This window comes from Anomaloglossus baeobatrachus, chromosome 5, assembly GCF_048569485.1.
Source record: "Anomaloglossus baeobatrachus isolate aAnoBae1 chromosome 5, aAnoBae1.hap1, whole genome shotgun sequence".
In the NCBI taxonomy this organism is placed as follows: Eukaryota; Metazoa; Chordata; class Amphibia; order Anura; family Aromobatidae; genus Anomaloglossus; species Anomaloglossus baeobatrachus.
This window is the reverse complement of record NC_134357.1, coordinates 372,553,602-372,581,461: the sequence shown is the minus strand read 5'-3', so window position 1 is coordinate 372,581,461 and position 27,860 is coordinate 372,553,602. Positions and strand designations below refer to the sequence as shown.

Below are 27,860 nucleotides of genomic sequence, written 5' to 3'. Positions count from 1 at the left end.
TTCTGATAGTCACACAATCGCTGCAACAGGCGTTAAGCAGCACCTGTGGTGCTAACCCCACTAGTGCAGAAGTGCACTTATAGATATGCTTGTACTATATACATTGCACTGTTTGGTCGCACGTTGTATATACCCTCCTGGATTGTGCGGAGGAGTTATCAGCATATTCTCTGTGTAAAACAAAGGTGCAGAACCACATGTTTTTCTATGCAGCCGGTACAGCATGTACGGCTATACGGCCGGCAGGTTACATAGACCCCCATTATGTCTAACTCAGCCGGAGTCTCTGCTAATGGCCAGAGGATGAGGACGGTGTCTGCAGTATTTACTGACAGATTTTCTGAGACTATGGCTATGATACTAGAAGCCTAGCAGTCCGGACATGTCTCTCACAACATGGGCACTGTTGAATCATTGATCCATGGCCCCCCTCAGTGTGAACAACTAACAGCTCCGGGAGTGTCACACGCATCCCAGAGTCACGGCTCTGCACAGACGTCAGTCCCAGACAGCCTAAGCGGGCTCACTATGAGCGGCCCTCGGTTTCATCAGGGTCCTAGCAGAAGGACTCTCTGTGTAATGAGGCGGAAGTAGCGGCTCAGGATTCTGATCCTGAGACCGCTCTCAATCTGGATACACCTAATGGTGACGCCATAGTGAATACTCTTATAGCGTCCATCAATAGAATGTTGGTTATTTCTCACCCAGCTCCTCCAGTGGAGGAGTCAGCTTCACGTATTTTTCTGGACCACTCTGCCTTCAGAGAGGCAGTCCAGGAACACCACACTTATCCAGATATGCGCTTCTCCAAACGGCTTAGGATACACGTTATCCCTGCCCCCTGACGTGGTCAAGGACTGGACCCAGTGTCCCAAGCGGCATCCTCCAATCTCCAGGCTTGTAGCTAGATCCATAGTTGCAGTGGGAGATGGAGCTGCACTTAAAGATGCCACTGACAGACAGATGGATCTCTGGTCTAAATCCATCTATGAGACTGTCGGCGCACCGTTGGCCCCAGCATTCTCACCCTTGGGGCACTCCAAGCTATTTCAGCTTGTCTTACACAGATTGACACGGTTACACGTACATCTGTGCCGCAGGTGGCATCCTTAACCTCTCAAATGTCTGCATTTGTTTCTTACGCGATTCAGGTTGCCCTAGACTCTGCGAACCGTACGGCAGTAGCCTACGCTGCTCCGTGTTTTTAAGCAGAGCCTGGTCTGCTCGTTAAGTGAATGGAAGGCAGATTCTGCTTCCAAAAAAGGTTGCTTAACCAGTTGCCTTTTTCTGCTGACCGACTGTTTGGTGAGCGTTTGGATGTAACCATTAAACAGTCCAGGGGTAAGGATTCATCCTTTCCTCAGCCCGGACACAACAAACCCCAACAGAGCAGGAGGCAGTCGTGGTTTCGGTCTTTTCGAGGCTCGGGCAGGTCCCATTTTTCCTCGTCCAATGTGGACTCAAAAGGATCAGAGGAGCTCAGATTCTTGGCGGGCTCAGTCACGCCCAAAAAAGAGACAGTCTGAAAACCCGCTTCCAAGGCGGCTTCCTCATGACTTGCGGCCTCCTCTCTCCGCATCCTCGGTCGGTAGCAGGCTCACCCGCCTTGGCGATATTTAGCTGCCATAGGTCAATGACCGTTGGGTGTGAGACATTCTGTCTCACGGGTACAGGATAGAGCTCACTTCTCGTCCTCCAACTCGATTCTTCAGAACTTCTCCACCTCCCGGCCGAGCCGCTGCTCTTCTGCAAACAGGGTGCACTCTATAGGCAGAAAGAGTGATGACCCCCGTTCCTCTTCAGGAACAAGGTCACGGTTTTTACCCCAGATTATTTGCGGTGCCTATAAGAACGGGCCGTTCCGTCCCGTTCTGGATCTAAAACTGCTCAGCAAGCTCGTGGACACCAGGCGGTTCCGGATGTAATCCCTCCGCCATGTCATCGCCTCAATGTCCCAAGGAGATTTCCTAGCATCATTAGGCATCAAGGATGCTTATCCACACGTGCCGATTGATCCAGAGCACTAGCGTTTCTACGCTTCGTTATAGCAGACGAACACCTTCTGTTCGTAGCTCTACCTTCCGGCTAGCGACAGTCCCACTGGTCTTCGCCAAGGTCAGGGCAGCAGTAGTCACAGTCCTGCACTCTCAGGGTCACTCTGTGATCCCATATTTAGACGATCTACTTGTCAAGGCACTCTCTTAGGAAACATGCCGACACTGCCCGAACGTTGCGCTGGAGACTCTCTAGAGTGTTGGGTGGATCTTCAACTTTTTGAAGTCAGATCCGACCCCGACCCTATCGCTAACATATCTAGGCATGGAGTTTCATACTCTCTCAGCGATAGTGAAGCTTCCGCTAGACAAACAGCATTCACTACGGGCTGCAATCTCTTCTTTAAGAACCAGTCGCACACATTGAGACGCCTCATGCACTTCCTACGTAAGATGGTAGCAATGGAGGCAGTTCTTTTCGCGCAGTTTCATCTGCGTCCACTACAATGTGACATTCTCCGCCAATGGGACGGGGAGTCGACCTCCCTCAACAGAGTCGTCTTTCTTTCTCAGGCGGCCAAGGAATCTCTACGGTGGTGGCTTCTTCCCACCTCATGGTCAAAAAGAAGGTCCTTCCTATCCCCATCCTGGGCGATAGTTACGACAGACGCGAGTCTATCAGGGTGGGGAGCAGTTTTTCTCCACCACAGCGCTCAGGGTACGTGGACTCAGCAAGAGTCCACCCTTCAGATCAATGTTCTTGAACACAGAGCAGTGTATCTTGCCCTACAAACCTTCCAACAGCAGCTGGACAGCAAGCAAATCCGACTTCAGTCGGACAACTCCACAGCGGTGGCATACATCAACCACCAAGGAAGAACGCGCAACCGGCAAGCCTTCCAGGAAGTCCGGCAGGTTCTGATGTGGGTGGAAGACACGGCATCCACCATATCCACAGTTCACATCCCAGGCGTGGAAAACTAGGAAGCTGACTTCCTAAGTCGCCGGCGTGTGGCCGAAAGGGTATGGTCTCTTCACCCGGACGGGTTTCAGGAGATCTGGCGCCGCTGACAGAGGCCGGACGTCGATCTAATGGCGTCACGGCACAACAACAATGTGCCAGCTTCATGGCACGGTTTCACAATCATCGAGCTCTGGCGGCAGACGCCTTAGTTCAGCATTGGTCGCAGTTCCAGCTACCTTATGTGCCACCTCTGGCATTGTTGCCCAGAGTGCTGCGCTAGATCAGGACCGACTGCGGCCGCGCCATCCTCGTCGCTACAGATTGGCCGAGGATGTTGTGGTTCCCGGTTCTGTGGTGCCTCACGGTAGGCTAACCGGGGGCACTACCAGACCAATCAGACTGGCTGTCTCAAGGGCCATTCTTCCATTTGAATTCTACGGCCCTCAACCTGATGGTGTGGCATTGAGTCCTGGAACCTAGTGTCGTCAGGATTACCTCAGGACGTGGTTGCCACCATGAGACAGGCTAGCATACCAACGTCCGCCAAGATTGACCACAGGACGTGGAAGATATTCTTATCTCGGTGCTCGGCGCAGGGTGTTTCTCCCTGGCCGGTTGCATCGTCTATGTTTCCTTCCTTCCTGCAATCTAGGTTGGCAAAAAAGGGTTGTCGCTCAGTTCCCTTTAGGGACAAGTCTCAGCGCTATCTGTATTTTTTCAGAAACGACTTCCTCAGGTACGCACGTTCCTACGGGGAGTTTGTCGTCTCAGCACTCCGTACAAGCGGCCGTTAGAGCCCTGGGATCTGAACAAGGTTCTAATTGCTCTCCAGATGCCGCCTTTCGAGCCTTTGAAAGAGGTCTCCCTTCCCGCTTTTCTCGGGAAGTGGCCTTCTAGTAACGGTCTCGTCTCTTAGGAGAGTTTCCGAGCTAGCAACGCTCTCATACAAATCTCCCTTCCTGGTCCTTCACCAGGACAGGGTAGTTCTGCGTCCGATTCCAGAATTTCTCCCTAAGGTGGTATCCCACTTTCATATCAATCAGGATATCACCTCACCTTCTTTGTGTCCTCGTCCAGTCCATCAATTTCAGAAGGATTTGCATCTGTTGGTTCTGGTGAGAGCACTCAGGTTCTACTTCCCGCATGGCGCTCCTGCGCCACCCGGATGCACTCTTTGTCCTTGTCGCTGGTCGGCGTAAACAGTCGCAAGCTTCTGAATCCACCCTGGCTCGGGGGATCGAGGAACCAATTCTTGAAACCTACAGTTCTACTGGGCTTCTGGTTCTCTCAAGGCTGAAGGCCCATTCTACCAGAGCCGTGGGTGCATCCTGGGCATTACGGCACCAGGCTACGGCTCAGCAGGTGTGTCAGGCACCTACCTGAATGAGTCTGCATACTTTTACCAAGCATTTTCAGGTGCATACCTACGCTTCGGCAGACGCCAGCCTAGGTAGATAAGTCCTTCAGGCGGCGATTGCCCACCTGTAGGAAAGGGCTGTTTGACGGCCCTATCACGAGGTATTCTTTTACCCACCCAGGGACTGCTTTTGGACGTCCCAATTGTCTGGGTCTCCCAATTAGGGGCGAAAAAGAAGAAGGGAATTTTGTTTACTTACCGTAAATTCCTTTTCTTCTAGCTCCAATTGGGAGACCCAGCACCCGCCCTGTTTTCTCGGGGTTTTTCTGTTTTTTCGGGTACACATGTTGTTCATGTGGTATGGTTCAGTTCTCCGATGTTTCCTCGGATTGAATTGGTCTTTAAACCAGTTATTGGCTTTCCTCCTTCTTGCTTTGGCACTAAAACTGGTGAGCCAGTGATCCCACTGGGGGTGTATAGCCAGAAGGGGAGGGGCCTTACACTTTTAAGTGTAATACTTTGTGTGGCCTCCGGAGGCAATAGCTATACACCCAATTGTCTGGGTCTCCCAATTGGAGCTAGAAGAAAAGGAATTTACGGTAAGTAAACAAAATTCCCTTCTTTTTGCAGACCTACTGACTGGACCATCTTTTCAATGTCTTTTGTGTAGGATGGGATGGCACACAGAAGCACTTTCGTGTGCTCCCGATCCTACAAAAAAACAGATCGGATGCCATATGTCCGTTCCGTTATTATGGAACATGTCCTATTCTGTTCCGTAATAACGCACCATGACTCAATACAAGTCAATGGATCCACAAAATCCCCGGAAGCACTTCCATGTGACCTCCGTCGGGTTCCATTGCAATCTGTGTCCCGTTCCTGCGTGTGCCCCACAGCTGCTCACACTGCAGTGTGTCAGCATACGCGAGCAACCGTGGGGATGATGAGCGCTGCCGTCAGGAGGTTAGTAAAGTTCATTACCTGCGGTGATGAAGACCTGCACTCCTGACGTCAGCGCTCGTCACTGACCTCTATGCCCTCCGCGTTCTCAGATCACCTCTCGCAGGTGGCACGAGACTGTGACTATCAGTGACATCACGGGCCGCTCATGAGAGGTAGTCTGAGAACGCAGAGTGACTAGCGATGTCGTCAGGATTTCAGCGGTGTACATCACCGCAGGTAATGTACCTAGCTAACCTCCTGAAGTCAGCGCTGATGTTAGCTCAGGTCACTGCACTGCTCCAGCCAATGGGGAACATTCTGTTCTTCATTGACTGGGACAGGGACTATGGTATGGATCGTCGTGGGACCTCCTTATTGGATTACGCTGGACCCAGATTTCTTTTTTTTCTTTCCAATAAATTGGTGAAAGAGGGAATGTGTTGAGGAGTGTCTTTTTTTTCTTTGTCGCTCCATTGGGAGACCCAGACAATTGGGTGTATAGATTCTGCCTCCGGAGGCCACACAAAGTATTACACTTTAAAAAGTGTAACCCCTCCCCTCTGCCTATACACCCTCCCGTGCATCACGGGCTCCTCAGTTTTATGCTTTGTGTGGAAGGAGGCACACATCCACTCATCATCTCATTTTAGTTATATCGGTTGGAAGAAAAGTGGGCCCCCACGGGGCCCCCGGCATGTTCCCTTCTCACCCCACTACGTCGGCGGTGCTGTTAAGGTTGAGGTACCCATTGTGGCTACAAAGGCAGGAGCCTCATGCCGTCTCCTTCACCATCCCTTAGCGGCTCTGGGAGAAGTGGGATCCTGAGCGGTCATCCAGTCACTGGGACCGTGCTCCCTCCGCAGCCCCTGTGGGAATCTGTCGGACAGGAGTTTATTTATCCTCAGGGACCGGGCCCTGCATCACTAAGGTACTCTGTATCCCCATGGGGGATGTGCATGGAGCGCCTTCATCCCGGACGCTGCAGCAGCTGCTTATTTGTGACGGCCGGCGGACTACCGCGCCTGTTTGTCGGCCGCGGTATTAAATTTAGTCCCCGGCTTCAATTGCGGCCTAGTAGCAAAACTCCCGCCCCCGGGCCTGTCTATCAGTGATAAGGGCGGGACTGCCGACCTGACGTCGGCTGTGAGGGCCGGAGCATCCTGTATGTTTCCTCCCCCCCTCACTGATCACTGTTGGGACTCCAGATTCCCGCACTTTTCTAACGCCGCCCACGGCTCCACTCCTCCCCTGAGAGCTCCAGCAGCCATTTCTTTGGCATTCTGCCTGTGGAGGATTTCCTGGAAAGAGCTCTGCAACGCTGGGAGACCTAAGGCAGGGAATCTGGAGGACACACACTCCGCTTTTTAGCGGTCGGTAAGCCACACCGGTCACCCGGTGCTGGTCCCCTTAGGGTGCCGGAATAGATACTATATATATTTATATACTTCTGTTCGGTCGGGCTGTATACCCTTCCCATATACCCTCAGTGATCACTCTCCTAGGAGACAACAGCATGTCGTCCACAAGGAGCAAGGGTGCCAAGGCACAGGTTTATTTTGCGACCTGTACCTCTTGTGCGGCTAAGTTACCTGCGGGTTCCACCTACCCTCACTGTGAGCAATGCTCAACCCCTGTTTTGCTTCCGCAACCGGAGCCTCGGTCACTAGTGGGCCCCTCGGCTCAGGTAGAACCCCTTGCTCCCCCTGTCCAGGCGGCAGGGACAGAGTTTGCAGTTTTTGCTGAAAAACTCTCTGGGTCACTCTCACAATCCATGGCTCAGTCTATGGACAAATGGTCTGCCAAGCTGCTTGAAGCTTTGCAGTCCAGACCGGTCCCTACACAGGCCCCGGGCCCTGTTGGATCTTCACCTCCAGGCCCCTCTCTGCCCGCGCCGCAGCACGTTCCCAGGGGGTGCCCTAGGTCTCACGTGGAGGACTCCGGCCCGGACCACAGTCCCAGACCGGCTAAGCGGGCCCGCTGGGAATCTTCCCCGACTTCTTCACGCTGCTCGGGTTCCCAGCGGGAGGACTCTCTGGAGGACGAGGCGGACGTCGCTGCTCAGGGCTCTGACACTGACGTTGCCCTCAATCTTGATACACCTGAAGGGGACGCCATAGTAAATAATCTTATCTCGTCCATCAACCAGGTGTTAGATATCTCTCCCCCGCCGCCACCTGTAGAGGAGTCGACTTCTCAGCAGGAGAAACACCAGTTTCGTTTCCCTAAACGTACACGGAGTGCGTTTTTCGATCACTCTAACTTCAGAGATGCTGTCCAGAAGCCCAGAGCGGTTCCGGACAAGCGCTTTACTAAGCGCCTTACTGACACACGTTACCCCTTCCCTTCTGACGTTGTTAAGGGTTGGGCTCAATGTCCCAAGGTGGATCCCCCAGTCTCTAGATTGGCGGCTAGATCTGTGGTATCGGTTGCAGATGGATCATCGCTAAAGGATGCCACTGACAGGCAGATAGAGCTCCTGGTGAAATCCATCTATGAAGCCACGGGCGCGTCTTTTGCCCCGGCCTTTGCAGCCGTGTGGGTACTACAAGCTATCTCAGCTTGTCTGGCTGAGATTAATGCGGTTACACGTAATTCTGCTCCGCAGGTTGCGTCTTTGACTTCTCAGGCGTCAGCTTTTTCTTCCTACGCCATGAACGCAGTTTTAGACTCTGCTAGCCGTACAGCGGTGGCATCCGCTAACTCTGTGGCAGTCCGCAGGGCCATGTGGCTGCGTGAATGGAAGGCAGACTCGGCTTCCAAGAGGTTCTTAACCGGTTTGCCGTTTGCTGGCGACCGCTTGTTCGGTGAACGTTTGGATGAGATTATTAAGGAATCCAAGGGAAAGGACTCCTCCTTACCCCAGTCCAAACCTAAGAGACCTCAGCAACGAAAAATACAATCGAGGTTTCGGTCCTTTCGTCCCTCCGCCAAGCCCCAATCCTCTTCGTCCAGCAGGCCGGAGAAAGGCCAGAGGAACTCCTATGCGTGGCGGGCTAAGTCACGCCCCCAAAAGGCCGCAGGAGGCACTGCTTCCAAGGCGGCCTCCTCATGACTCTCGGCATCCCCGAACCGCATCCTCGGTCGGTGGCAGGCTCTCCCGCTTTTGCGACGCCTGGTGGCCACATGTTCAAGACCGATGGGTGAGAGACATTCTGTCTCACGGTTACAGGATAGAGTTCAGCTCTCGTCCCCCGACTCGTTTCTTCAGAACATCTCCGCCCCCCGAGTGAGCCGATGCACTTTTTCAGGCGGTGAACGCTCTGAAGACAGAAGGAGTTGTGATCCCTGTTCCCCTCCAGGAACATGGTCGAGGCTTTTACTCCAACTTGTTTGTGGTGCCAAAGAAGGACGGCTCGTTCCGTCCCGTTCTGGATCTCAAACTACTCAACAGACACGTGAGCACCAGACGGTTTCGGATGGAATCTCTCCGCTCTGTCATCGCTTCGATGTCACAAGGAGACTTCCTAGCATCGATCGACATCAAGGATGCTTATCTCCATGTGCCGATCGCACCCGAACATCAACGCTTTTTGCGCTTCGCCATCGGGGACGAACACCTTCAGTTCGTGGCATTGCCTTTCGGCCTGGCGACAGCCCCGCGGGTGTTCACCAAGGTCATGGCATCTGTTGTGGCGGTCCTACACTCTCAGGGCCACTCGGTGATTCCCTACTTAGACGATCTTCTGGTCAGGGCACCCTCTCAGTTGGCGTGTCAAAACAGCCTTTCCGTCGCTCTGGCGACTCTCCAGCAGTTCGGATGGATCATCAACTTCCCAAAATCCAAGTTGACACCGACCCAATCACTGACGTACCTTGGGATGGAGTTTCATACTCAGTCAGCGGTAGTCATGCTACCGCTGGACAAACAGCTTTCTCTGCAGGCAGGGGTGCAATCTCTTCTTCGGGGTCAGTCACACCCCTTGAGGCGCCTCATGCACTTCCTGGGGAAGATGGTGGCAGCGATGGAGGCAGTGCCCTTCGCGCAATTCCATCTGCGGCCACTCCAGTGGGACATTCTACGCAAATGGGACAGGAGGTCGACTTCACTCGACAGGAACGTCTCTCTTTCCCTTGCAACCAAGACGTCACTTCAGTGGTGGCTCCTTCCCAACTCTCTGTCTCAGGGAAAATCCTTCCTACCCCTCACCTGGGCTGTGGTCACGACGGACGCGAGCCTGTCAGGGTGGGGGGCGGTTTTTCTCCACCACAGGGCTCAGGGAACCTGGACTACGATAGTCTTCCCTTCAGATCAATGTTCTGGAAATAAGGGCAGTGTATCTAGCCCTATTGGCCTTTCATCGGTGGCTGGAGGGCAGGCAGATCCGGATCCAGTCGGACAACGCCACGGCCGTCGCATACATCAACCACCAAGGCGGCACTCGCAGTCGTCAAGCCTTCCAGGAAGTCCGACGAATTCTGCAGTGGGTGGAAGCCACAGCTTCCACCATCTCCGCAGTTCACATCCCGGGCGTAGAAAACTGGGAAGCAGATTTTCTAAGCCGACAGGGCATGGACGCGGGGGAATGGTCTCTTCACCCAGACGTGTTTCGAGAGATCTGTCGCCGCTGGGGAACGCCGGACGTCGATCTCATGGCGTCACGGCACAACAACAAAGTCCCGGCATTCATGGCCCGGTCTCAAGATCACAGAGCTCTGGCGGCGGACGCATTAGTTCAGGATTGGTCGCAGTTTCGACTGCCCTATGTATTTCCTCCTCTGGCGATGCTGCCCAGAGTGCTGCGCAAAATCAGGTCCGACTGTCGTCGCGCCATTCTCGTCGCTCCAGATTGGCCGAGGCGGTCGTGGTACCCGGATCTGTGGCATCTCACGGTGGGTCAACCGTGGGCGCTCCCAGACCACCCAGACTTGCTATCTCAAGGGCCGTTTTTCCATCTGAATTCTGCGGCCCTCAACCTGACTGTGTGGCCATTGAGTCCTGGCTCCTAGCGTCCTCAGGGTTATCTCAAGATGTCATTGCCACTATGAGACAGGCCAGGAAACCAACGTCCGCCAAGATCTATCACAGGTCTTGGAGGATCTTCTTATCCTGGTGCTCGGATAAGGGTTTTACTCCCTGGCCCTTTGCCTTACCCACTTTTCTTTCATTCCTTCAATCCGGAATGGACAAGGGTTTGTCTCTCGGCTCTCTCAAGGGACAAGTATCGGCGCTTTCCGTGTTTTTTCAAAAGCGTCTAGCCAGGCTTCCGCAGGTCCGCACGTTCCTGCAGGGAGTTTGCCACATAGTCCCACCTTACAAGCGTCCGCTGGAACCCTGGGACCTTAACAGGGTGCTGACGGCTCTTCAGATACCACCTTTCGAGCCGCTGCGGGAGGTCTCTTTATCACGTCTTTCGCAGAAGGTGGCATTTCTAGTGGCAGTTACATCGCTCCGTAGAGTGTCGGAGCTGGCAGCGCTGTCATGCAAAGCCCCCTTCCTGGTTTTTCACCAGGATAAGGTGGTTCTACGTCCAGTCCCGGAATTTCTCCCTAAGGTGGTATCCCCTTTTCATCTCAATCAGGATATCTCCTTACCTTCATTTTGCCCTCATCCAGTTCACCAATGTGAAAAGGATTTGCACTCGTTAGATTTAGTGAGAGCACTCCGGCTCTACGTGTCTCGCACGGCGCCCCTGCGCCGTTCAGATGCGCTCTTTGTCCTTATCGCTGGCCAGCGTAAGGGTTCGCAGGCTTCCAAGTCAACCTTGGCTCGATGGATCAAGGAACCGATTCTTGAAGCCTACCGTTCTTCTGGGCTTCCACTTCCCCCAGGGTTGAAAGCCCATTCTACCAGAGCCGTGGGTGCGTCCTGGGCATTGCGGCACCGGGCTACGGCTCAGCAGGTGTGTCAGGCAGCTACCTGGTCTAGTCTGCACACTTTCACGAAACACTATCAGGTGCATACCTATGCTTCGGCAGACGCCAGTCTAGGTAGGCGAGTCCTTCAGGCGGCGGTTGCCCACCTGTAAGAGGGGGTCGTTTTTTGGCTCTTTTTATCGAGGTATTCTTTTGCCCACCCAGGGACTGCTTTTGGACGTCCCAATTGTCTGGGTCTCCCAATGGAGCGACAAAGAAGAAGGGAATTTTGTTTACTTACCGTAAATTCCTTTTCTTCTAGCTCCTATTGGGAGACCCAGCACCCGCCCCTGTTCCCTTCGGGCTGTTGTTCTTTTGTGTACACATGTTGTTCATGTTGAATTGTTCTTTTGGTTCATGGTTTGCAGTTCTCCGAACATCCTTCGTATTGAATTTACCTTAGACCAATTTATAAGTTTCCTCCTTCCTGCTTTTGCACCAAAACTGAGGAGCCCGTGATGCACGGGAGGGTGTATAGGCAGAGGGGAGGGGTTATACTTTTTAAAGTGTAATACTTTGTGTGGTCTCCGGAGGCAGAAGCTATACACCCAATTGTCTGGGTCTCCCAATAGGAGCTAGAAGAAAAGGAATTTACGGTAAGTAAACAAAATTCCCTTCTTTTTCCCCCAAATAAAAATTTGTTTGTTTTTTTTTTAATTATTGACTGGGTTACTGATGTCTGGTATCTGATAGACGCCGTGACATCAGTAACCACAGGGCTTGATGCTAGGTGACATTACACATCTGGCATCAACCCCATATATTACCCCGTTTGACACCGCACCAGGGCATCGAGATGAGCTGGGGCAAAACACCAGGATTGGCACATCTAATGAATGCGCCACTTCTGGAGTGGCTGTGGCCTGCTATTTTTAGGCTGGGGGGGGTTTCAAGAACCGCGGACCTCCCTAGTCTGAGAATACCAGACCCACAGCTGTCCGCTTTACCTTGGCTGGTGATCCAAATTGGGGGGGATCCCACGTTTTTTGTTTTAAATTATTTATTTTAAAATAACAGAGTGGGGTGCCCTCTGTTTTGGATTACCAGCCAAGGTGAAGCTGCCAGCTGTGGTCTGCAGGCTGCAGCTATCTGCTTTTCCCTAGTTGGCTACAAAAGACAGGGGGGACCCCACATCGTTTTTTTAATTTATTTATTTATTTTTTTTCCTAAATACAAGGCTAAGCACCCTTTAGTGCCACATGAAAGGCTCTTAAAGGGTGCAAGATTACAAAATGCTGGGGAGTGGGACATTATATATGTCTTTCTCATCTATTATCTATCTATCCCTCTATTTATCCCCTTCCGTTTTTTTTCGGTCTGTAAAAAAAAAAAAACTGACACACCACCCGTATACGGAAAGGAATGGATGCCACACGGATGCATCCATGAAAAATCAGGACTGTTTTTTGCGGATTACAAAAACGGGACGGTCGTGTGAATGTAGCCTACTGGGCTGGCATCATATCTCCCAAAACTGGGCAATAAGTGCCAAAGAGGCACAAGCACTTCTAGCCCCTTTATTCTAGCCATTGGTAATGGTCATGGCATACAGTGACACAGGAGGTAAAATCAGGAGACAAGATCCGCATATATTATGGCATTTGCTATAATTGTCACCCTCCACATTGAATGGTATGAAAATCTGCAACAGAAAATTGTCATGCTGTGGATTTTAGGCTATGTGCGCACGTGTGCGCTCTGCACCGCACCGAAAATGTGCGCTTCAGAGCGCAGCTGAAAAGCTGCGTTCTGAAGCGCATGGTGCCGGCAGATTCGTGCGCTCTGCATGCTGCCTCTCCCTATAGACAGCATGCAGAACGCACGAAAGAAGTGACACTTCACTTCTTAGAACGCAGCGATTCGGCAAGCAGCCGAATCGCTGCGTTCTAACATGCCACGTGCGCACGGCTCCTGCACAATCTCCATAGACTGTGCAGGGGACGCAGGACGCATGCAGTTACGCTGCGGTGCAGAACACAGCGTAACTGCATGTAATACGCACACGTGAGCACATACCCTTAGGCATCCCGCACAAGTATTGTGGGGCACTGGGATTGTTTGCTCATGGCTCATCTATATGGTGGGTAATGTAATCCGCTGCTGAATTTTGGTGCCCAATTCTGCACAGAGATTATGCAGCACCTATGTCCTTTTGTGTGTTCCCTACAACTACGTCATTGTTATATGGCTGCAAATTTGTCACATATTTCACCCTTTACATTCACAATCCAAGATCGAATCCAAACTGTGTAACACCGGTGACTGGGGTAAGGAGACCTCACAGATTGTGACTGACGGATGTGTGAATCCGACCTTCTTCTTCTCGCTGGTTCCATATTACCTCCCGGATTTAGAATAGTCTCCTCTGTGCGGTTTCTTATGTAATTGTTTGGTGGTGCTCTGTATAAACGTGTGTGCATTCACTTGTCATACAATCCATATTTTACTCCCTGCATTCATAAAGGATATTCCTCGGAGGAGCAGATCTAAAAGCCTAATGGATTATAAGCGGGTACATCTGTGTGACTATCGATTCTCCACTCTGATAGATTGATCTTGTAGTGTTACCACTTCATCTTCTGTGTGCTCTGCCCTAAATCTGCCTTTCCGTATAATTCATAATTTAATATGGTCTAAGAAGACGTTATCTTAATAGCATTGCTCAAAAGTACCTTATCTAGGTTCTTATAATAATTATGGCGTTTGGAAAAACGTTTATAAAAAATGTACTTTTTATCTTTTATAAACCTTTCCTTTATGAAACCTGTGCTAGCTCTTACTGAAAGTTATCATTGCTGACAGAAGATGGCGCCGGTTTCTGGCGTTCTCTCCAACTATGTTCTGGGGGAGCACTAAGGGGAGCATTTCTCTTTGTGGATAGTGCCAAGCTGGCGTAAGGAGACTTATTGGCCATGCAATGCTCCTTTTGGGATTTTAAATATTCAAATAGCCTCTTGAGACAAAGAGAGGATCGAAACTCTAAGGGTATGTGCACCCGATCAGGACCCAGTGTGTCCTAGACGTGGCGAGTCTTGACCTGCGGGCCGTGAGACTCCTCTGCAGGAAAACGCAGCTGCTCGTGCCCATGATCAGGGTTCAGGGCACTACGGTCTCTCGCTTGTGTTCTCCCTACGGAGGACGCATGTGACACTGCAGCAAAGAATGGACATTCTTGCAGCTCGGAAAGCCGCACCGCAGGTCAGTTTATACTGCGGGCTATACAACCACAGTAGGCAAGGGATTTCTAGAAATCTCATACTCTGTGCTTGTAATGTACAACACAGCGTTTTGGATGCAGCAAAAACACGCTGCATCCAGAACACTGATCACCCTAACACCACCTATTGGGGTAGCAATCCTAAAAGTCAATATGGAGCTTTGCCACATGACCTAAGATAAGAAACCAAACCAGAAACTCCATTTTCAGACGTGTTTTGGGGTGTTTGCCCTCATCAGGGCAAAGTAGGCGGTTTGATTTGGCTTGTTGAGAGCTCGGACAGGTTGTCTAAGGTGGAGTGTTTATCCTTTATGAAGAGTGCCAAGGCAGGCTCTCGTAGGATTACACAGAGGAGCATTGCATGGCCTATAGTGTCTCCTTACTCTGGCTTGGCACTCTGCACATTAAGCAACCATCCCATTTAGACCTAATCTAGCAAGGGTCGATACTGACTTTTAGGATTGCTATGCGCAATAGGAGGCGATAAACTTCAAGTTGTCTTCCTCTCTGAAGAGACTGAGAGAGCACAGAATGTGTGTTCATCGGGATCTGGACATCTCTGGAGTGTGTGTGTGTGTGTGTGTGTGTGTGTGGGTGTACTCTTCATGAGTATATACAGTGTGCTGCATAAATGAGTACACCTCTTTTGAACAGTAAGCTTTTAATTCTCTCACTGACTACAAGAACAGTTTCTAAAATTTTGACAAGGCTGAGTTTCATGGAACAATATTTTAACCCATAACATAAAAGGAAGGTGAATAATATAACTTTCATTTTAATATCTTCAGTTTTACTCAAATTAGTTGATCCAAAAATTATTTTGCCCCACATCAAATACGACTACATCTTGTATTGTGTATGACCTCCATGATTTTTATGGACAGCTCCAAGTCAATAATGTATGGTGTCTACCTACAGTGAAACATGGTGGTGTCAGTGTTCATTCCAGGTCCAGAAGACTTGGCGCTGTCCTTAAAAATCATGGCAGACATGCCAAATGCTAGATGTAGTGGTTTTTCATGTGGGGTGTATACATTTTTGTATCAATTCATTTGAGTAAAACTGAAGATTTTGTAATGAAACATACATTATTTACCTTACTTGCATGTTGTAGAATCCAAAAAAATGTTCCATGAAACTCAGTCTTGTCAAAATTTTGGAAATTCTTCTGTTCAGTGAGATATCAATTATAATCTTTTCTAAGGTGGTGTACTCGTGCTGAGCACTGTGTATGTATATATGTGTATACGTTTTCCTGATCGAACATTATTTTAGCTTTAAATCAGTTTTGCAATTGAACTCCAGTAAATAATTTGCACTCTTATTTTTTTTTCTCTCCTATAGCCTGTGTATCTATTGCTGGCACCAAATTAAGGTAACAAGAATTAGTCAGTGAATTTTTCCCCAACAGTAACGTTTATAACTCCTCCTTCTTTTTCTTTTGAGCTCTTTTATGCTGATTTTTTATTTTTTTTTTTAAGCCCCAAAGTTCAGCTCTATTTTCATGTTGTCATAAATAGCTTTGAAATAGGAAGATAAAAGTTCTAAATCTTCCTGTCAGAACAAGCTCACTGACTGATTCTCAGTTAACTCATTCTGCAACCAGCAATAGAGATTGTAGAAGTCATGTGGTGCAAAATTATTAATAGAACCCAATTGTACAAAGGATTTTTATCCCAAAATAGATATATTTAAAGACGCTAAAATAAAAAAGTCCCTCCCCTTGAGGCGTGAACATGTTAATTATCTAATAAAGTACTGATGAACAGAACCCTACTTGTGTGATGAGATTTCTTGGCACTAGTTATTTGACGTAAGTGCCGGTGTGGTAGTCATTTGGCTATTAGTAGCCCACATTATGCAGAGTAGGGAGGTTTTGTCCTCTCACTATAACGCTCCTCTCTGTTGGTCTTGGCTGAGTAATAAGATGCAGTTGTCTTTCCTTCCGCACTGTATGATCTTATACAAGGCTTTTGTCTGTAGGTGGCCAGTGTGCGGAAGACCACGGTGCTGGATGTCATGAGGAGATTACTGCAACCCAAGAATGTCATGGTGTCCACAGGTCGAGACAGGCAGACAAATCACTGTTACATAGCAATACTGAACATTATTCAAGGAGAGGTGGATCCTACTCAGGTGAGTGCAAGGAAATGAGCAAAAGCGGTTATACAGCCTTAGGTGACTGAAAGTAGAGATTTTACAGCTTTTATCTGACTAAAACTCATTTTCATGACTGAAACCCTCTATGATGTCACACCTGACAGAGTTGTGATGTCACGGTTCCTTACCTGACATAAACTAGTGATGTCACAGTAACTTGTCTATCTAAAACCTGCTTGGATTAGCATAATGATTTACCTCATACTATTGTGATGTCACCGCATCTTACCTGACTGAAACTCATTAGTGATGTCACAGCAGGTCCCCTCACGGGAACAGTTAGTGCAGCGCAACTCTCCTATGATGTCACCGCAGTTACCTGACAGAAACCCGCTAGTGATGTCACATTCGCTTAACTTCATGTCTAAATCCAACCAGTGACATCACAGCCTTTGAACTACTAACACGGGCTTTACACGAGACGAGCTATCGTGCGATGCATCGTCGGGGGTCACATTTTTCGTGACGCACATCCGGCATCGTTCACGGCGTCGTCTCGTGTGACACCTCCGTGCGACGCAGAATTGCTCACAAATCGTGAGTCGTGTACTCGTCTCTAAGTTTTAAAAAATAGTTTATTTAACATGGCGCCGGTTGTTCATCGTACCCGGGGTAGCACACATTGCTCCGTGTGACACCCCGGGGACGATGAACTGCAGCTTACCTGTGTCCCGCGGCTCCCGCCGACTATGCGGAAGGAAGGAGGTTGGCGGGATGTTTACGTCCCGCTCATCTCCGCCCCTCCGCTTATATTGGCCGGCCGCTGTGTGACGTCGCTGTGACGCCACACGACCCTCCCCCTTCAGGAAGTGGACGTTCACCGCCCACAGCGACGTCGCTCAGCAGGTAAGTATGTGTGACGGGGGTTTAACGACTTTGTGCAACACGGGCATTGATTTGCCCGTGACGCACAAACGACGGGGACGGGTACGATCGATCGAGAAATTGCACGATAGATCGTACCGTGTAATGCCCGCATTACACTCCTCTATGTTGTCAGAGCAGCAAAGTTGTGATCAGTTTCTTTCTCGACTAATGGTGCATTTTACACTGCTCGATTATTGTGAATGAGGGTTCCTAGGGACGAGCAGTTTCCCTATAATCGTAGAGGGCACACAGGGTGCCAAACAAGCTAACAAACAAGCAAAACGCTCATTAATTAAGAGGAATGAGCTTTTGGTCTGCAGAAAAGATCATAGTTCTCTGCAGCTCATCCTCCTGTGTAAACAGGACCTGTGCTGCCGAAAACAATGGCCGCCTATAGGCATAGAACATTCTATTACTGATTTATCAGTGCACATCTGCCTGTGAAGTGGCGTGCACCTCTGTGCGCTGTGCCAGATATCTTACTCCAGTCAGAACGCCACACTTTGGCATTAAACAGAGGAGCTGTGGGGTCCCACCCCCGTCCCACCTTGGCTTTGCACATTTTGGCGGAGCTGGGAAAACCTGATGTGAAAAGTCCAAAAGCTGCAAAATTATCTGTGATGTCAGCAATTAATGTCACAAACCTATAATGTCCAAGTGACTTAAAGCAAGACTCCATTGGTTGGTTGTTTGTTTTGGGGGGGGGGGAGGTTTAGCGCTGGAGTGGAGCTTTTAAATGTAAGCTCCATGCTAACTGTTTTTTACTCCCCCCTCCAGCAATTTCATGCTTTTTTGTGCACGTAACTCCTGTATGGCCGAAAATCAGAAGTTACGTTACAAGCTCTCAATACAAGTCTATGACAGCAAGAGCGAGGCTCTCATAGACTTGCATTCATTTCTGACCTCCAGCATGCTCCATGAAACACTGGAGCTGCTGGCAGGTCACAAATCCCCTGAGACCAACAGAAGCGGCAGTGATAAAAGATGAAGCTGCCGTAGGGAGAGTGTATGATAGGGGGGCAGGGAACTTTGATGTAAAGCACCATTCCAGCGGAAAAAGAAAAAAAAACAAAAAACACTGGACTGGTGATTTAATCAGACACTGACTCTAACAGAGGACCCTGTACAAGATAATATGGCTTCAATTCTAGTGTCTGAAGCTGGACAGCAGTGGTTCCAAAAAGTAATGTATGTATATATGCTTGTACAGAACTACAGAATGTGCTGTCTTATTACATATAGAGGCCATTATCCTATGTTAGCCAGAAATACTTTATATCCCCATTCCGGCTCTGATCCGTGGTTCACCATTCCACCTAAGATCAGTGCTCTTTGAATGTGATTTCTTCCTAAATCCTCAGGGATGGTGTCGCTCTACATCTTGGCGTAACCTCAGATGGGGTCAGATACTGCTGAGCTCTCGCTCCACCATAGATGTCTTGCCCTGAGCAAGCTTTTTTTTAATTTCTATCACAACTGAGGGAAAAATAAAGGTGAAATGCATGTGTTGCATAGTATGTGGCCCACAAGCAGGAGATGTCTACTAGACCATTGTATAAGACCATGATGAAACCTAATGAGCTGCTTGTTAATGCCTCTTGTATGTGTGGCTGTATTCTTGTAGGTGCACAAGAGTTTACAGAGAATCAGGGAGCGGAAATTGGCCAATTTTATTCCATGGGGCCCTGCTAGCATTCAAGTGGCCCTCTCCAGGAAGTCCCCATACCTCCCATCTGCACATCGTGTCAGCGGACTCATGATGGCCAATCATACCAACATCTCGTCTGTGAGTAAAAGGGAACCTCTAACAACTCTTTTGTTTATTCTTTTTTTCCTTTCTTTTGCTCCTTTTTCTTTTCCTGCTTTTTCTTTTTATCCCTTTCTTGCTTTCGCTTTTTTTTTTTTCTTTTTCCTTTTTGTCTTTCTTCCCTTTTTCTTTTACTTTTCCCCCCGCTGTCCCCCCCCCCCGCTGTCCCCCCCCCCCCGCTCTTTCCCCCTCTCCCGCTCTTTCCCCCTCTCCCGCTCTTTCCCCCTCTCCCGCTCTTTCCCCCTCTCCCGCTCTTTCCCCCTCTCCCGCTCTTTCCCCCGCTCCCACCGCTCTTTCCCCCGCTCCCGCCGCTCTTTCCCCCGCTCCCACCGCTCTTTCCCCCGCTCCCACCGCTCTTTCCCCCGCTCCCACCGCTCTTTCCCCCGCTCCCACCGCTCTTTCCCCCGCTCCCACCGCTCTTTCCCCCGCTCCCACCGCTCTTTCCCCCGCTCCCACCGCTCTTTCCCCCGCTCCCACCGCTCTTTCCCCCGCTCCCACCGCTCTTTCCCCCGCTCCCACCGCTCTTTCCCCCGCTCCCACCGCTCTTTCCCCCGCTCCCACCGCTCTTTCCCCCGCTCCCACCGCTCTTTCCCCCGCTCCCACCGCTCTTTCCCCCGCTCCCACCGCTCTTTCCCCCGCTCCCACCGCTCTTTCCCCCGCTCCCACCGCTCTTTCCCCCGCTCCCACCGCTCTTTCCCCCGCTCCCACCGCTCTTTCCCCCGCTCCCACCGCTCTTTCCCCCGCTCCCACCGCTCTTTCCCCCGCTCCCACCGCTCTTTCCCCCTCTCCCGCTCTTTCCCCCTCTCCCGCTCTTTCCCCCTCTCCCGCTCTTTCCCCCGCTCCCACCGCTCTTTCCCCCGCTCCCGCCGCTCTTTCCCCCGCTCCCACCGCTCTTTCCCCCGCTCCCACCGCTCTTTCCCCCGCTCCCACCGCTCTTTCCCCCGCTCCCACCGCTCTTTCCCCCGCTCCCACCGCTCTTTCCCCCGCTCCCACCGCTCTTTCCCCCGCTCCCACCGCTCTTTCCCCCGCTCCCACCGCTCTTTCCCCCGCTCCCACCGCTCTTTCCCCCGCTCCCACCGCTCTTTCCCCCGCTCCCACCGCTCTTTCCCCCGCTCCCACCGCTCTTTCCCCCGCTCCCACCGCTCTTTCCCCCGCTCCCACCGCTCTTTCCCCCGCTCCCACCGCTCTTTCCCCCGCTCCCACCGCTCTTTCCCCCGCTCCCACCGCTCTTTCCCCCGCTCCCACCGCTCTTTCCCCCGCTCCCACCGCTCTTTCCCCCGCTCCCACCGCTCTTTCCCCCGCTCCCACCGCTCTTTCCCCCGCTCCCACCGCTCTTTCCCCCGCTCCCACCGCTCTTTCCCCCGCTCCCACCGCTCTTTCCCCCGCTCCCACCGCTCTTTCCCCCGCTCCCACCGCTCTTTCCCCCGCTCCCACCGCTCTTTCCCCCGCTCCCACCGCTCTTTCCCCCGCTCCCACCGCTCTTTCCCCCGCTCCCACCGCTCTTTCCCCCGCTCCCACCGCTCTTTCCCCCGCTCCCACCGCTCTTTCCCCCGCTCCCACCGCTCTTTCCCCCGCTCCCACCGCTCTTTCCCCCGCTCCCACCGCTCTTTCCCCCGCTCCCACCGCTCTTTCCCCCGCTCCCACCGCTCTTCTCCCCCGCTCCCACCGCTCTTCACCCCCCCCACCGCTCTTCTCCCCCCCCCCCACCGCTCTTCCCCCCCCCCACCGCTCTTCCCCCCCCCCCCACCGCTCTTCTCCCCCCCCCCCCCACCCTTCTCCCCCCCCCCCCACCGCTCTTCTCCCCCCCCCCACCGCTCTTCTCCCCCCCCCCCCCACCGCTCTTCTCCCCCCCACCACCGCTCTTCCCCCCCCCCCACCACCGCCCTCCCCCCCACCCCCACCGCTCTTCCCCCCCCACCGCTCTTCTCCGCTCTTCTCCCCCCCCCCCACCGCTCTTCTCCCCCCCCCACCGCTCTTCTCCGCTCTTCTCCCCCCCCCCCCACCGCTCTTCTCCGCTCTTCTCCCCCCACCACCGCTCTTCTCCCGCCCCTCCCCACCGCTCTTCCCCCCCCCCCACCGCTCTTCCCCACCACCGCTCTTCTCCCCCCCCCACCCACCGCTCTTCTCCCCCCCCCCCCCACCGCTCTTTCTCCCCCCCCCCCCACCGCTCTTTCTCCCCGCTCCCACCGCTCTTTCCCCCGCTCCCACCGCTCTTTCCCCCCGCTCCCACCGCTCTTTCCCCCGCTCCCACCGCTCTTTCCCCCCGCTCTCCACCGCTCTTTCCCCCGCTCCCACCGCTCTTCTCCCCCGCTCCCACCGCTCTCTTCTCCCCGCTCCCCACCGCTCTTCTCCCCCGTCCCACCGCTCTTCACCCCCCCACTCGCTCTTCTCCCCCCCCCCCCACCGCTCTTCTCCCCCCCCCGACCGCTCTTCTCCCCCCCCCCCACCGCTCTTCTCCCCCCCCCACCGCTCTTCCCCCCCCCCCCACCGCTCGTTCTCCCCCCCCCCCCACCGCTCTTCTCCCCCCCCCCCCACCGCTCTTCTCCCCCCCCCACACCGCTCTTCCCCCCCCCCCCACCACCGCCCTCCCCCCACCCCCACCGCTCTTCCCCCCCACCGCTCTTCTCCGCTCTTCTCCCCCCCCCACCGCTCTTCTCGCTCTCTCCCCCCCCGCACGCTCTTTCTCCGCTCTTCTCCCCCCCCCCACCGCTCTTCTCCGCTCTTCTCCCCCCCCCACCGCTCTTCTTCGCCCCCCGCCCACGCTCTTCCCCTCCCCCCCCCCACCGCTCTCTCTCCCCCCCCCCCCCACCGCTCTTCCCCCCCCACCGCTCGTCTCCCCCCCCACCGCTCTTCTCCCCCCCCCACCGCTCTTCTCCGCCCCCCCCCACCGCTCTTCCACCGCTCTTCTCCCCCCCCCCCACCGCTCTTTCCCCCTCCCACCGCTCTTCTCCCCCCCCCCACCGCTCTTCTCCCCCGCTCCCACCGCTCTTCCCCCTCCCCACCCACCGCTCTTCCCCCCACCCCACCGCTCTCCCCCCCACCGCTCTTCTCCGCTCTTCTCCCCCCTCCGCTCTTCTCGCTCTCTCCCCCCCCACCGCTCCTCTCTTCCCCCCCGCCCCACCGCTCTTCTCCCTCCGCTCTTCTCCCCCCCCCCACCGCTCTTCTCGTCTTCTCCCCCCCCCACCGCTCTTCTCCGCTCTCCCCCCCCCACGCTTCTTCTCTCCCCCCCCCCTCCCTCTCACCGTCTCTCCCCCCCCCCCCACCGCTCTTCTCCCCCCCCCCACCGCTCTTCTCCCCCCCCCCCACCGCTTCTCCCCCCCCCCCACCGCTCTGCTCCCCCCCCCCCCCCACCGCCTCTTCTCCCCCCACCCCCACCGCTCTTCTCCCCCCCCCCACCGCTCCTTCTCCCCCCGCTCCACCCCTCTCTCCCCCCCCCCCCACCGCTCTTCCCCCCCCCCCACCGCTCTTCCCCCCCCCACCGCTCTCCCCCCCCCCCACCGCTCTTCTCCCCCCCCACCGCTCTTTCCCCCAGTGTTTGGGTATAAACGATGGTGGCAGAGCTTGGCTGTAACCATTCATACGTTTTACTGCTCTTTGTCACCAGGGGGCAGTATGCACCCATCTTTTGGTTTGCACAATTGCATCTGTCTATTGCCGAACAATGCACATGAATACTGAACAGGAATAATGCCTGTCCAGTTGTGACTTTTACGGAGTGGACCACTAGGGGGCACTGTTGCCTCACTGCACTTTACAGCGGCTTCACTTTTACTTCCATCCTTGAAATGTCATTTTCCAAATGCCAGTAGATTGCTTTAAAGTCTCAGGGTTGTGTCTCAGTGCTGCATTGCAGATATAAGCATCGCTCACTCACACCCTAATATTCATCTCCAGAAATCCAATAACGCAGTCCTCCTGCCCGGAGTGTTTCCGCTGCAGAACACGCCACTGTCTCCATTCTATATTTAGCACTGTGACCTATCTAAAAAAAATATTTAATAATGAATGCGATCAGCCTTGTGATGAGTAATGTGGAAGCTGCAGTACTTGTCTGTAATTCAAGATTTTCTAGGATGTCCATGTAGATTGCTGCCACACATGGGGCTCTTTAAAGGGATTTTCCAGAATTAGTAAAGGCATGACTGCCTTCCTCCAGGCAGCACCACTCACGTCTGCAGGTTAGGTCTGATTCTGCAGCTCCGCTCTGTTAAAGTGAATGGGGCAGAGCCGCAGTACTGCACACAACCTGTAGATAGAGGTGGCGCTGTTTTTAGTCGTGTTTCTCTACTTCTAGGCAACTCGATGATGACACATGTTTTACTGTAACATTTCTTGTGATTTTTATACCAGCCTCTCTCTTAATGACTCCCATGTTACTTTCTCCATTTCTCCAGCTATTTGAGAGAACGTGTCGGCAGTACGACAAGCTGCGCAAACGGGAAGCCTTCCTGGAGCAGTTCCGGAAAGAGGATATATTCAAGGACAACTTTGACGAGCTGGATAACTCCAGAGAGATTGTCCAGCAGCTGATCGATGAATACCATGCGGCCACCCGCCCAGATTACATTTCATGGGGTAGTCAGGATAAGTGAGCTGGTGACCCTAAGGACATTGCAGCACTACAATATTGGAGCACAGTGTGTATGCGTGCCGCACAGCACAGGGAGGGATCACCTGTAAAAGATTGTAATCCCATCCAAAAGAAGCAGCATATTCTCGTTCAGAGGAACCAGATGAAACTGCAGCTCATCATGAGTGTTTGCTTATACAGCTTGTTAAAGGCAATTTGATTTTTGCTATGTAATTTGAGAGCAGGGCTTAGACATAGATTCCAGCAATGTGTCGCTTGATTGTCATTTTGATACAATCACGGTTTTCTCTGCTGCAGATCTAGCAGTGTTCAGAATGCTGAGCTCTATAACCCCATCCACATCACTGATTTGCTGCTTCCTGTGCACACTATATATTGACAGAAAGCTGCTAATCAATGGTGGAGGCAGGGTTACACAACAGTTGACTAATAGGCACGAGACAACTAGTCCTGTATTGATAATTTCCTGCTGATAAAACACTGATTTTATTGAAACCGCAACCTACAGCCTAATGAATGATACATTACTCGGAATCAGTGTCTCTTCCCCTTCATCATGCTGCTCTCAGATTACATAGCCAAAACCGGTTGACAGATTCCCTTTAAGGAGCTTCACACTTCCATGTTTTGTGTGTGTGATGAAGCTGGCTCATGCTTATTCATTGTATATGAGGCTATCCAGGCAGACCTGACATCTGTACATTTTCAGGTATGACCATTCATGTCAAGGTTCAGAAAAAATCCAAGCCTTGATGAATGTTTACTAAGCAGGGTATATGGATGCTTTTTACATGTAGATATTGTTTAGCCACATGAAGGCAGCACTAGGTAATGTAAAAGTTCAATATGGGAAATGACCGATCTTATGTTAGAAGCGGCTGACAGTCGTACGTTTTCACTTCACGGGATGACTTGTGGGTTGCCTTTCTTATGAGTGTTGTGAACTTATACTACCTTTATAGTCTAGGTACAACCACACGGCGTAATATTATTCATTGGTGATGGTATCATTTATTAGTGGGTAGTCAAAAACTGATCCCCCTCCCATAAAAAAAGCCTGAAGGAGCGCCATTCTAGTCAATAGGCTGTTTGTGGTATTCATCTCGGTCCCGTTCACTTTAGTAGAGCTGAGATGCCGTACCATCGACAGCCAATGTCCGAGAGTGACCGATAATATTGCGTATAAGTGAAAGCACAGCTGCTGTGAATCTCCACACCTGCTTAATCTCTACAGAGCTCCAAATGGCTTTGATAGTTACAGTTCCGTGAAGCCACCACTAGAGGCCGCATAGTGTCTTATAATTGCGTTCAGTGTACAGTAGTATGCACTGCGCTCCAAAGCTCCTCCTAGTGGTGGCTACTAGGTACGCTTTCTGTTCCGATTGAGTTGACTTGGCGTTCTGTACCAGGAAAACAAAGTTGGGAATACTTTGGAAAAATCCTCTTTGAATTCTTTACATAACAAATAGTTAAACATTACAAAGTGCTTGTAAAAACAAGCAAGTTTGCAATTTACCTCTTTATTAAAAATCGTCTGTTCTCAAAAATGGAGGGATTTTTATATTTCTTTATTGCTTGTTGCCTAGGTTACCAGCCACCTATGCAGTCTATCAACAGTGGCGGGTCTCATAGGCAGCAAGCGCAGCACTTACAAACTTGCAATAGAACTTGTAAGTGCTGTTCTGAAACTGGACCAATCTGTCAGACTGGAGTGCACCGCCTCCCCCAGTAAACGGCAAGCTGGAAGCCAGGGGAACGGTGTGCTCCGGAAAAATGATCATAACTCAACATCTTTAAAGGGAGCCAGTCACCAGGTTTTTTCCCTTATGAGCTGTGGCCACCACCAGTGAGCCCTTGTATACAGCATTCCAGAATACTGTATATAAGAACCTAGGCTGCTGGTTAGAACGTAAAAAATACTTTTAGAATACCTAGTGGGTGGTCTGGACCAATGAGTGTCGCTACTTTCAGTCCAGCGCCTCCTCTCCTACAATCGCCGTCCTCCAGCCAGCCCCGTGTGCATGATCCTTCCTGTGTCATTCACACAGAAGCCCACATTAGACATGCGCACTCTGACCTGCCCAGCTGAGGGCAGAGCAAAGCACTGTAATGCGCAGGCGTGAGAAAAGGTCAAAGACCGCCCGTCCATGTGCACTACAATACTTTGCTGTGACCTCAGCCGGGCAGATCAGAGTGTGCCTGTGCAGGAGCACAATGGAGGCCTCTCTGTGAATGACGCAGGACGTGTGATGCACACGGGGCTGGGCAGGAGGACGGCAGCGACCCCCATCGGACCGGACCGCACCCTTCCCCCCCAGGTAAGTATAATAAAGGTCTTTTTTTATGTTATACAGTGTGACCTGGGCTCTTATATACCGTATTCTAGAATGCTGTATATAAGGGCTTACTGGTGGTGTTCGCAGCTTATAGGCGAAAAACCTGGTGACAGGTTCCTTTTAATCACCACAAAATTGAAGGTCTCTTTAAAAGTTCTATATCAGGTCCATATAAAATGTATCTTAAATACTTTCTTTTTAATGAATCTGCTGCGCTTTTTTTTTTTTAATTTTTTTATTAAAGGGATTTTCTCACTAAATCCACCTCCATAGCCATAGTCCCCTGTGTAAATAGAGCGGTAGTGCACACACATGATCACCATTACATTCGCTCTCGGGAACTGATGCATCTGCTGTCAGTCCCACAAAAGTGAAGCGGTGGTCATAAATTCATGCTACCCCTCCATCCACCCAGTGGACTAGGAGACCCCAATCTTGTGATTGGTCCAGCAGTCAGCCCCCCACTGATCATACAATTATCTATCCTCTGGGAAAACATTTGCAATATATGGAAAGGTAGGTGGAAAATCTGGATGTGTATACACACCATATAATGGATATATAACATTTACACTTCTTGTATGCATGAAAGCCTTGGGGCTCCCAGGTATCTGTCTTGTATTAGCTGTTGGTCAATAAAGTGTCCTTTATACTTGGAAAGCATATAGTGCATAATACATATATATATATTTGTACGTAAAATGTGTGTATTTGAGGTCTGCCTGGAAAGAGCTGTATTTTCAAAGCCTGTCTTTTCACTCTCCGCCATGGTAGAATTATTCTTATTAAATAAGATTCCAATAAATCGCTTGTTTGTCTTTTGTCCTATTATCTCATGGTCTGGGAGCGCTTCCAGGGTTGGAGCTGATGACTGCATTTCTTTTGGAAAAGCCACATCAGTCTTCTGCCCATTACCCTGTATATACACTGACATATTGTATTGATTTGATATTTTATCCCCTATGCAGTGGAACATGCAGACTGGATTTCACCTATAGAAGAGGTCATGTCAATGGCAGTGTTTATTATACTTTTTTACACCCTGATAGGTATATATATATATATATATATATATATATATATATATATATATATATATATATATATATATATATATATATATATATATTATATAAAACTCCTGGCAAAAATTATGGACTCACCGGGCTTTGAGGATGTTCATTCAGTTTTTTACTTTTGTTTAAAAAAAAAAGCAGATCACAGACATGGCACAGAACTAAAGTCATTTCAAATGGCAACTTTCTGGCTTTAAGAAACACTAAAAAAAAATAAAAATGGATACAGAAAGGATAGGCCATCAATGTCTAAACTGCTGACAACAAAAGTGAGTACATCCCTAAGTGAAAATGGCCAAATTGTGCCAAAATGTCAATATTTTGTGTGCCCACCATTACTTAACTCTCTTGGACATGGAGCTCACTAGAGTTCACAGGAGCCTCTTCTATTCCTCCATGACAAAATCCTGCACCTGGTGGATGTTAGAGACCTTGCTTTCCTCCACCTTCAGTTTGAGGATGCCCCACAGATGTGCAGTAGGATTTAGGTCTGGAGACATGCTTGGCCAGTCCAGCACCATTACTCTCCGTTTCTTTAGCAAGACAGTGGTCGTATTTGAGGTGTGTTTGGGGTCGTTGACATATTGAACTGCTGCCCTGTTCCAAGTTTCTGAGGGGAGAGGTTCGTGCTCTACTTCAGGATGTTACAGCACATTTTGCATTCACAGTTCCTGCAATGCTCCCCACAGCTGA

General features: G+C 51.3%; 1 protein-coding gene across 1 annotated transcript in view; it reads left to right on the top strand.

The window, feature by feature from the left end:
- TUBG1 (tubulin gamma 1) overlaps nt 1-26,896 on the top strand; it is a 76,333-nt gene extending 49,437 nt beyond the window's left edge. The window contains exons 9-11 of the mRNA XM_075349992.1: nt 16,314-16,466; nt 18,982-19,143; nt 23,559-26,896. Of these exons, the coding sequence (XP_075206107.1) occupies nt 16,314-16,466; nt 18,982-19,143; nt 23,559-23,756 (513 nt within the window). The 3' untranslated portion in view covers nt 23,757-26,896. The remainder of the gene's footprint in view (nt 1-16,313; nt 16,467-18,981; nt 19,144-23,558) is intronic.
- Nucleotides 26,897-27,860: the final 964 nt, after the last annotated feature.